At 40.7% G+C, this 12,462-nt stretch overlaps 1 protein-coding gene across 1 annotated transcript in view; it reads right to left on the reverse strand.

Moving 5' to 3' along the window:
* Nucleotides 1–12,462, reverse strand: part of grid1b (glutamate receptor, ionotropic, delta 1b) — a 447,082-nt gene that overhangs the window by 153,351 nt on the left and 281,269 nt on the right. Inside the window, exon 4 of the mRNA XM_063003856.1 lies at nt 2,969–3,174. Coding sequence (XP_062859926.1) covers nt 2,969–3,174 — 206 coding nt within the window. The remainder of the gene's footprint in view (nt 1–2,968; nt 3,175–12,462) is intronic.

The following is a 12,462-nucleotide window of genomic DNA, read 5'->3' on the forward strand; positions in this document are numbered from 1 at the left end:
CAGTGTATCACAAAAGTGAGTACACCCCTCACATTTCTGCAGATATTTAAGTATATCTTTTCATGGGACAACACTGACAAAATGACACTTTGACACAATGAAAAGTAGTCTGTGTGCAGCTTATATAACAGTGTAAATTTATTCTTCCCTCAAAATAACTCAATATACAGCCATTAATGTCTAAACCACTGGCAACAAAAGTGAGTACACCCCTTAGTGAAAGTTCCTGAAGTGTCAATATTTTGTGTGGCCACCATTATTTCCCAGAACTGCCTTAACTCTCCTGGGCATGGAGTTTACCAGAGCTTCACAGGTTGCCACTGGAATGCTTTTCCACTCCTCCATGACGACATCACGGAGCTGGTGGATATTCGAGACTTTGCGCTCCTCCACCTTCCGCTTGAGGATGCCCTAAAGATGTTCTATTGGGTTTAGGTCTGGAGACATGCTTGGCCAGTCCATCACCTTTACCCTCAGCCTCTTCAATAAAGCAGTGGTCGTCTTAGAGGTGTGTTTGGGGTCATTATCATGCTGGAACACTGCCCTGCGACCCAGTTTCCGGAGGGAGGGGATCATGCTCTGCTTCAGTATTTCACAGTACATATTGGAGTTCATGTGTCCCTCAATGAAATGTAACTCCCCAACACCTGCTGCACTCATGCAGCCCCAGACCATGGCATTCCCACCACCATGCTTGACTGTAGGCATGACACACTTATCTTTGTACTCCTCACCTGATTGCCGCCACACATGCTTGAGACCATCTGAACCAAACAAATTAATCTTGGTCTCATCAGACCATAGGACATGGTTCCAGTAATCCATGTCCTTTGTTGACATGTCTTCAGCAAACTGTTTGCGGGCTTTCTTGTGTAGAGACTTCAGAAGAGGCTTCCTTCTGGGGTGACAGCCATGCAGACCAATTTGATGTAGTGTGCGGCGTATGGTCTGAGCACTGACAGGCTGACCCCCCACCATTTCAATCTCTGCAGCAATGCTGACAGCACTCCTGCGCCTATCTTTCAAAGACAGCAGTTGGATGTGACGCTGAGCACGTGCACTCAGCTTCTTTGGACGACCAACGCGAGGTCTGTTCTGAGTGGACCCTGCTCTTTTAAAACGCTGGATGATCTTGGCCACTGTGCTGCAGCTCAGTTTCAGGGTGTTGGCAATCTTCTTGTAGCCTTGGCCATCTTCATGTAGCGCAACAATTCGTCTTTTAAGATCCTCAGAGAGTTCTTTGCCATGAGGTGCCATGTTGGAACTTTCAGTGACCAGTATGAGAGAGTGTGAAGCTCTCACTACTAAATTGAACACACCTGCTCCCTATGCACACCTGAGACCTAGTAACACTTACAAATCACATGACATTTTGGAGGGAAAATGACAAGCAGTGCTCAATTTGGACATTTAGGGGTGTAGTCTCTTAGGGGTGTACTCACTTTTGTTGCCGGTGGTTTAGACATTAATGGCTGTATATTGAGTTATTTTGAGGGAAGAATAAATTTACACTGTTATATAAGCTGCACACAGACTACTTTTCATTGTGTCAAAGTGTCATTTTGTCAGTGTTGTCCCATGAAAAGATATACTTAAATATCTGCAGAAATGTGAGGGGTGTACTCACTTTTGTGATACACTGTATATATAGATAGATAGATAGATAGATAGACAGACAGACAGACAGACAGACAGACAGACAGACAGACAGACAGACAGACAGATAGATATATGATCCAACATCATTCTGATCGTGTCATTTTCTGCTTTCTAATAACGCTCCGGCTGTCTTAACTTGCAACGCACGCAGTTGGTAAATGTTCCAGCCAGCTTCCAGCGTAGTGATGAAGCGTCGCTCCCTACTCCCTCCTTTGGATTGGATTCTCACTTAAAGTGGTGGAATACCCTACGTAGTGCACTTCACAGTAACAACTGGTGTGATTGAAACACTCCTACAGAATTGCCGCTAATGGTTAAAAGATCGATTTCTGAACCAATCAGACCTTCTGATTTTAATTGTTAGTAAGAAATGCTGTCATTTGCATTCATTCAGTTTGCGTCACACAGATGATGTGTTAATGAAATGCTTGATTGGCTTTCTAACGAGTTCGTGTTTTACTTCACAACCGGGAAGGGTTTGGAGGTTTTAATTATAAGCACATTTACAAAATAACGGATTCTATTCCTAATGGGACACACGCTTAAAAAATTTAATAGCATCTGGAAGAACAGAAGCTAAGGTAAGCAGTGGTTATGATTTTTTTGCTGTGTTTTGGATTTTGGCCGCTGTGCCGTGATTTATCGAGCACTTTTGTTTTGCAATGAAAACAAAACGTATCAGTTTAAGCTTTCAACTGGTACCTAGGAAAGTAAAGGCACTAAGTACAACGGCAAAATACAGTCGCTAATCTGTTGTTGTTTTTTATCTGAACTTACAGATTATTTGTTTATTTCTACGCTACATTTCCAATATATGTTTTGTGTTTATTATATTGACTCGTGACTTGACTCAGACTCTAGCCTAAAGACTCGTGACTTGACTTGGACTCTAGCCTAAAGACTCGTGACTTGACTCGGACTCTAGCCTAAAGACTTGTGACTTGACTCGGACTCGTATTTTGTGACTTGTGAACATCTCTGTTCTGAAGCTATGAAGTTCCCTGTGAGTCTGATGCTGTTCCTCAGTCAGCTCCTGACCTACCAGTCATGCTGCAGTGCAGACCTCACTGTCTGTACCCGTCCGGTATTCAGGTTTCTACAGGCCCCACATATTCCGCTCATATGCCACATGTTTGTTTGACCTTCCTCTGCCGCTCGTCCCTGTCAAAGCATCTTATCGTTCCCTAATCAGACCCCAGCGCTACACGCCACCGCGTCTGAAGCACAGCGAGGACCTCCCACTGTTCTGATAAAGCATGAACACGACAGCCTCCCCGACAGACCCCTGATAAACGAGACGGGCACTGACCTGATGGATGAAGACCTGGGCACCGCGAGGGCTCAGCAGGAGGATGGCGCGGCGCAGGGTGTCCCTGTAACGGTTCAGCTCCTCGGTTCTCATGCTGTTAAAGAGGTTGGTGAAGATGCTGCTGATGTTCCTGTCCACTCTTTGCAGGGCCACGTCCAGACCCTGCCGAGCGGTCTGGTCCAGAAATCCCTGCAGTCCACGGATGTCTGTGGGACAGAGAGAAATAGAAATAAGAAAGACTGACCAGATATGATGAGCTCCATGGCCAGGCTGTGGTCAAAGTACATTTTTATTTACATTATTTCTGGCTTTGTGGTCCGACAAATCGACAGTGTTGTGTAGAAAATCACCTAACAATGACCAAACAACTACCAAAAATGACCAAGGACCAAACACTCAACAGACAATGACCAAACAATGGTCAAAAATTACCAGACACTGGCCAATCACTAAACAATGGCCAGGCAATGACCAGACAAAGACCAAACAATAACCAGACAATGACCAAAAATGACCAGACACTGATCAATCACCAAACAATGGCCAAACAAAGACCAAACAATTACCAAAAATTACCAATGGCCAAACAATGACCAAACATTAACCAATGACCAGACAATGACCAATCACCAGACAATGACCAATCACCAAACAATGACCAGACAACAACCAATGACCAGACAATAACCAAACACCAAACAATGACCAAGAAATCACCAGACAACGACAAACAATAACCAGCCAATAGCCAATGACCAAACAATGACCAGACAATGACCAGACAATGATCAGACAATGACCAGACAGTGACCAGACAATTACCAAACAAAGACGAGGCAATGACCAAACAATGACGAGACACTGGCCAATGACCAGACACTGGCCAATCACCAAACAATGGGCACAAAATGATCAAAAATGACCAATGACCAGACAATAAGACCAGGCATTAACCAAACAATGACCAGACACAGGCCAATCACCAAACAATCTCCACAAAATGACAAAAAATGACTAATGACCAAACAATGACCAGACAGTAACCAAAGACCAGGCAATGATTAATGACCAAACAAAGTAATCATTAGAGTCCTCAACTGTGTCTGTGGGAATTTGTGTCCATTTAGTCAGACGAGCATTAGTGAGGTCAGACACTAATTTGTAGGCAGTGTTGTAATTTACCCTAATGGAGTTTAATAGCTCTGATGAGCTGGAACACTGATTCTGAGCCAGACCTTCTAGTACCTGACCTCACATATACTGTCCTGACTGAATGGGCAGCAATTCCCATAAACACACTACAGATTCCTTCCCGAATTAGAAATGCATACGGTTTTGGAATGAGATGTGTAACAAGCGTGTGGTCAGGTGTCCACATACTTTTGGACATACAGTGTACCTCAAACATGTACCTAAGTAACAAAGTGCTTCTACTTTGACATTTCATACCTTTTAAAATCGTATTTTTATGTTTTACTTTGATGAAGCAGCAGTGAAGGTGGGTGATGGACGTGTAATTTCTCTGCTTTACATCCAGATAACACGAGACTAATGAATTGTAACACCTACCAGAGAAGCACCCGAGACACGTACATCACGTCCGTCAAGATCTGCGTCCTAATAACTTTCCAGCACAAGACGGCAGATTCTGTTCTACAAAGAATCCGAATTTATTTATTTAATTATTTAACCGATAAACCAAGAGCAGACGGTCCCTCCCAGCTGGCGCACCTTCATCTCCCTACCAGACGTCTGGAGAGGTAAAATGTTTTCCACAGAATGAAGCGAATGATAATCAGGAGTGACATTTCACTAGGTGGAAACACACACGGTGAGAGCTTTACCAGTTCCTCAATTTCGGCTGGCCCGCTTCAAGCCGCGCTCGGCGCCCCGCTCCTGTCTATTAGCCGTGACAGACAGCTTGTATAAAACAGTGTTTCTGTCCGGCAGATTCACTTCTTCTCTACAAACCTGCACCACTTAGTGTCACCTCAGTCTGAGTAACAACGACGGAGAAGAGAAAATTAGCTGGTTTTCTAACACACCCGCAAACGAAAGTCATGTCGTTTTTAAAGTTAGATTTATAAGCAGTTTTAATGAGGAGGGTTGTGAAAGCTGAAAATCTACTGCCACGCTGGTGCTTCGATAACAAAAACTAAAATGATAATTAACACATGATCGTTAGAGTCGGTTCACGTGGTAGAAAGTCTCCCACGCGTGGTTCGAATTAATAGGATATAAGGGGTTCTGATCATCCTAATTAATACTTGGACCCTAAAATTTTAACCCTCCATAAAGAGGTTAAAACAACAGTTCGTGGCGGGGTCATTAGTTAGCTTTATTTGTCATATATACAGTATACAGATACACTTTTTCCATACAATTAAGTTTGCACATTTTCCAGCTTTGTTTGAATGTTGAGGTCAGAAGCTATGAGGGTTAAGATCCCTGCACAACAGTGGCTGCATGGCAAGGCCGGGATTTAAACCCACTACCTTTTAATTGAAAGCCTAAAGCTCCACCTACTAGGCTACCACTGTAGTATTAATTAAGATGCAACCTATAACGGGAGTGAAGGAATGCAGACAAGAACAGCAATGGTACGGCCCATTTTAGGAGTGTCCCCAATTTTCACTGAGGCCTCTAAGAAGGGCATACTCTCATTTTCAGGTGGATGTGACCTAAAGTCTTCAAACAGGAAGACAGACAGACAGATAGATAATAGACAGATAGATAGTGGAACAGATGGATAGATGGACAGACAAACAGACGGAGAGACAGACACACAAATAGATAGAGTCAGATAGATAGATATGCAGACAGACATAAAGAAAGAAAGACAGAAAGAAAGACAAACAGATGATAGATAGACAGACAGGCAGATGATAGAAAGACAGACAGACAGACAGACAGATGATGGATGGATGGATAGATGAATGGATGATAGATAGATAGATAGATAGATAGATAGATAGATAGATAGATAGATAGATAGATAGATAGATAGATAGATAGATAGATAGATAGATAGATAGACGGACGGACATACAAATGGATAGATGGACAGAGAGACAGACAAACAGATAGATAGAGTCAGGTAGATAGATGGACAGACAGACAGACAGACAGACAGACAGACATATAGATAATAGACAGATTAATAAACAGACAGGCAGACAGATAGATAGACATACAGACAGACAGATAAATGTATAGATAGACAGATAGACAGATAAATAGACAGACAGACAGAGTAGATAGACAGATATATAAACAGACAGACGACAGACAGACATGTTGATAGACAGACAGACAGGCAGACAGATAGATAGATAGATATAGTCTAATATATGTATAGATAGACAGACAGACAGATTATCCCAAAGGAAATTAAGGCCTCAGTAGCAAGTTACATACATCAATAGTAATAGTTTACACCACAAAGATTCACAGCATAAAAACAAGTACCAGCATAATAACAGCACCACACTACAACAACAGGGCCTGTGGAGATGTATATAAATTGTAAACTATAAATTATAAAGTGGTCTACAGTGCAAAAATGAATGTGCGAATAGACGTGCAAAGAAATGCATATGTGTTTGTCTTTGTATGTGCACACCCATATGCCACAATTCTCATAAGTAATTCTGCCATCGTGCATGGTAATTCCAAGCTTGTGTGGCAGCTGGATCTAGAAAACACAAACCACAAAGCTCCTGAAGGACAGTTCTTGTTCTGACGTTGTTCTGACGTATGGAACTCGACAGCGAGTGCTGTAACCATGCAGCCTCAGCAACTCTCCAGTGAGTGAGGACGGCTCAAGGAAGGTAGAAATGACACAAACTGCACTGATGGAAAGACGACATCCTGTGACAGAGCCATGATTAAAGTCAACAAAGTCAATGAGTCCTTCAGTTAGATTTATTCATACAATACATAACAGCCTTTGATTATAAGTGGTGTCTACATACTTTTGGGGGCTCATTTTAGCAAAACATTAGCTGCTTTTTAGACTGCAGGCTGGACCTTGCATGGACTGCGTGTCCAAACGTCTATAAAGTGAATGGATTTAATTTAAACAGTGGATTATGTAAAATTATGGAAACGTCTTTGTTAGGATGATAATGACCTGCTGCTCTGCATCAGAAAGCATGAACTCTAAACCAGCGCATGTACAAGGCTGTAACATTACAGTACAAATACATTAAAATCAACTAGAAAAGCTGTCTTAGTAATTAGTAAAGGGAAAAAGTATCAAGTAATACAAAAGTAATCTATTATATATAATATTATTATATTATAACATTATTATAAAATATATATTATAAAATTAAAAATCGTATTTTTATTATGCAAATTGCTTTATTTTTAATATGTTTTTTGCTCTTGTCTGTTTCTCTACTGCTCTGGCACACAAATTTCCCTCTGGGATCAATAAAGAGATCTATCTATAATATAATATCATATAATATAATATACTAGAATATAATTTAATCATTTATAATAATATAATATAATCATGTACAGTTTTATAAATATGACATTAATAAATATATTAAGTTTGTATTTTGTGGGCGGCACGGTGGCTAAGTGGGTAGCATTGTCGCCTCACAGCAAGAAGGTCCTGGGTTCGATCCCCAGGTGGAGTGGTTTGGGTCCTTTCTGTGCAGAGTTTGCATGTTCTCCTCGTGTCTGCGTGGGTTTCCTCCGGGTACTCCGGTTTCCTCCCGCAGTCCAAAAACATACAGCCAGGCTAATTGGAGACACTGAATTGTCCTATATGCACCTAGCCGCTAGAATGCACAAACCAGTGCATTGGAGTGCCGGTCCCAAGCCCAGATAAATAGGGAGGGTTGTGTCAGGAAGGGCATCCGGCGTAAAAACTGTGCCAAATCAATGCGGATCACGATCCGCCGAGAGCCGACCCCGCAACCGAAGGGGACAAAGGCCGAGGAACAAAAAAAAAAAAACAAGTTTGTATTGTATTTGATGTATTCCAGAGTTGCATCAGATAAGCTTTGAATAGGCTCTGGACCCACTGTGCTGCTTGAAGAACCCAGTGTTGATAAACAAATGAATAAATAAATAAATGAAAGAATAAATGAATTAGTTAGTAAATGAATAAATTAATGAATGATTTATTTATTTATTAGGATTTTAATGTCATGTTTTACACTCTTTGGTTACATTCATGATGGTTCCACAAGATTCATCAGTTCACAAGTTCAATATCAAACAGTCATGGACAATTTAGTATCTCCAATTCACCTCACTTGCACGTCTTTGTACTGTGTGAGGAAACCGGAGCTCCCGGAGGAAACCCTCACATACACGGGAAGAACATGCAAACTCCACACAGAAAGGACCCGGACCGCTCCACCTGGGAATCGAACCCAGGACCTTCTTGCTGTGAGGCCACAGTGCTACCCACTGTGTGAATGAATGAATGAATGAATGAATGAATGATAGCACTGGTGTTGAGTGCTAATAAATCTCTTTGCTTTTCAGCTGGCTGGTTGTGTGAACAGCTGGTCGAGGTGCTAGAGGAACCTCTGGGGTACTTATGGGGTGAGTACATCAAGCGAGATTATCAAAAAGGAACGAAGCAGCAAATCTTATCAAACAGTGCCATCCCAAAACACACAGTGATGGTGGAGGGAGGGTAGATTAGTGCCTTAACATCTTTCACCCCCTTTTTTTTTACCCTCCCAGCTCTTCCTCGCCCTGATTTAGCCCTCTCTACCACCCAATGCAGCTACTCAAAATGCAGGCATAGAGTAATTAAAAAGCAGGAAACTGAAACTGTGTCACTGAAGCTGTGCAGTACCAATGTGACCTGCTGTGCCACCTTGTAAGGTTCACTTTTTTATGTTCAGAGATTCAGTTTCTGGTTTGGACTTACTAGCATGGCATGAGGTGCCACATAATAAAACTAAATAATAACAATAATAATATTATTAATAATAATAATAATAACTATCTAATAATAGATAATAAATAAATAATAATACATAAAAATAATAATATTGCTAATAATAATAATAATAATAATAATAATATTGCTAATAATAATAATAATAAATAATAATAAATAATGATATTGTTAATAATAATAATAATAATAATAATAATGTTAATAATTAATAATAATGTTAATAATATTAATAATAATAATAATAATAATAATAATAATAATAATAATAATAATAATAATGAATAATAATAATAAGTGATGCAGTAAAGCACAAGTTTGCAAAAGTAAAAATCAGACTGTGTGTCTAGATAGGGCAAAGGAATGGTCAACGTCTCAATTCACCTATCAAGTTATCAGTACTTAGTAGTGAATTGGAGAGACTAAATATCAGCATTTGTGGTTTGTCTGAGACTAAGTGGTCAAGAGCTGGACTCTCGAAGACGCTGGGTGGACACTCAGTGCTGTTCTCAGGTAAAGAGGGCTGCAAAAATTATGAAGTGGCTTTAATAGCCGGTTCATATCAGCCACGTTTGCCACAAAACCAAGAGATTTGACGATGACCCAGTCTTACGCACCAACCGCTGACAGGGTGAAAAGGAGACTGAACGTCTTGCAGTGACTCCAAAGCAGAACCACCGGTGATAAACACATGATTCAGCTTACTACCTCACCATCTTCCACCCCATTTTATCCACCTTTATAAGCCCCAGCCCTTCCTCACCCTGATTTAGCCACCTAATGCAGCTCGAAATCCAGAAAGAGAGTCGCTGAAAGCAGGGGACTGAATCTGTGTCACTGAAGCTGTGCAGCACCAGTGTTACCTGCTGTGCCACCTTGTAAGGTTCACCTGTTTTATGTTCAGAGATTCAGTTTCTGGTTTGAACCGGATGCCGGGAGCATTATGGAGTGGCTGTCTGGGTTCACAGACAGGTTCCTACGTGCAAAGCATTCAGTGAGTAGCCGGGTCATATCGGCCAGCAAGAGATTTGACCATGATCCAGTCTTACGCACCAACTGCTGAGTAACAAGATGAAAAGGAGACTTGCAATGACTCCAAAGCAGAACCTACTTGAGATCACCAGTGATGCAAGAGTTAGTAAAGATGCAGAAGAAAGTCCTTGAGAAACGTGGTCATGGTGTGAGAAACGATAGTGGTCAGACACTGGTGGATTTCTGTTTTGATACATATTGGTTCTCACCAACACACTATTCAACATACACCAGCCAAATCAGGATATTCCACTAGCACACCAGTGCTGGGATTCTAACTCTCAGAGTTTGAGTCTCGGCTTTGCTACCGGTCGGCTGGGCGCCCCCTAGCAGGCATAATTGGCAGTGCATTCAAAAAATGAAAAATTGGGCGCCCAAGTGGCGCAGTGGGATATTCCACTACAACACCAGTGCTCCTCAGTTCGAAACTCGGCAATGCCACCTGCCATAATTGGCAGTGTCTGCAGCAGACACGGTTCTGCTAGGGCAGGATGACCGGACTATATGATTGGGGTCTTCAAACGCTGTGTAAGAACCCTGATTGGCAGATAGAGAGGCGCCTGTGCAGAATGCATGGGTGAAAAAGGGTTCCTCAAAGGGCTGTGGGCGGGTCGGAGGAGGCGTGAGCAGCAATATACCCACCTCGACTGCAATCAGGGATCCCCCAGCAGCGGAAGGCAAATTGACTACGATAAATTGGGAGAAAATGCATTTAAAAAAAAAGACGAAAAATTGGACACCAGTCTGCCGGGTGGAAAAAGACTGGACTAAAAAAAAGGGGACAGGGCCTTTGACGCTGTGTAAGTACCCTGGTAAGTAGCCTGAGGTGCCTGTACAGAAGTAAAGCAACACAGAGATCAATGTGTGACTCTCCATACGCGAGACTGGCCTCAAGCGCAGATCCACCAAAGTATGGGCAAATAATAAGGTGTCGGTGGACTGTGCATGCATCAGAGGGAGCATGTGTCAGGCAGATATACCCTCGAACCCAATCAAGGACCCCACTAATTGGCTACGCTAAAAATTGGGAGAAAATGCAAAAAAAGTGTCCAGATCAAGAGATCAGAGCTCAGATTGACTTCATCCTAATCCAGTCGGTTAATAATGCATGCACATGCCTCACTGCGGATCGTGACTGATCACAGTCTTGTGATGTTGACGACAAAGCTCATCTTTAAAATGAAGCGAATCAGGAAGCCGCTGCCGTCAGACCTTGAAAAACTCAGAGACGACCAATCAAAACTAGGGCTGGCACCGATCCGATACTCGGTATTGGTCCGATATTGGCCCAAATCACTGGATCGGATATCAGAAGGAAAAAAACGCGTAATCCGATCCGATACTATTGCTTAATGTAAATAACACTTAATGTAAATAACACTTAATGTAAATAACAATTAATGTAAATAACATATAATGTGAATTTACATTTTAATTTACATTTTCGGTATTAAGCAGACGCTTGTTTATCCAAAGTGACTTACAGTTATGACTGAACACAATTTTGAGCAATTGAGGGTTAAGGGCCTTGCTCAGGGGTCCAACAGCGGCAACTTGTCAGTGGTGGGGCTTGAACCGGCAAACTCTTGATTACTAGTCCAGTACCTTAACCACTGAGCTAACACTTAATGTAAATAACATAATGTAAATATGACAATGTATATAACAGAATGTAAATAACACTTAATGTATATAACACCTAATGTAAATAACACTTAATGTATATAACACTTAATGTAAATAACACTTAATGTATATAACACTTAATGTAAATAACACTTAATGTATATAACACTTAATGTAAATAACACTTAATGTATATAACACTTAATGTATATAACACCTAATGTATATAACACTTAATGTAAATAACACTTAATGTATATAACACTTAATGTAAATAACACTTAATGTATATAACACTTAATGTAAATAACACTTAATGTATATAACACTTAATGTATATAACACCTAATGTAAATAACACTTAATGTATATAACACCTAATGTAAATAACACTTAATGTATATAACACCTAATGTAAATAACACTTAATGTAAATAACACTTAATGTATATAACACCTAATGTAAATAACACTTAATGTATATAACACTTAATGTAAATAACACTTAATGTATATAACACTTAATGTAAATAACACTTAATGTAAATAAGGCTATTCAGAAATTAAAACACACTGATTTACTTAAACTTTTAGCACTTTAAAAAATCGTCTACCACTGCCACAACTAAAAACACTGTTTTACAGCATGTCGTATAAAGTGTCGACAATTGGAAGATGTTGATGTCAATCAAACGCGATGGACCAATTAGAATTGACGCAGAGTTTGGTTGAGATTTTCCGTGAAAGTTCTGTCACGTTTTTAGATGATTAAACCCTGCTGGATTTTGAAGAGGACGTCTGTGGCTAAACGGGAAACAGTGTCGTTTGTTTTATTTCATAACACTAATGGATTAAATTTCATTGATGATATACTATATTGCCAAAAGTATTCACTTACCCA

The sequence above is a fragment of the Trichomycterus rosablanca genome, chromosome 10 (genome assembly GCF_030014385.1).
Source record: "Trichomycterus rosablanca isolate fTriRos1 chromosome 10, fTriRos1.hap1, whole genome shotgun sequence".
Lineage (NCBI taxonomy): Eukaryota > Metazoa > Chordata > Actinopteri > Siluriformes > Trichomycteridae > Trichomycterus > Trichomycterus rosablanca.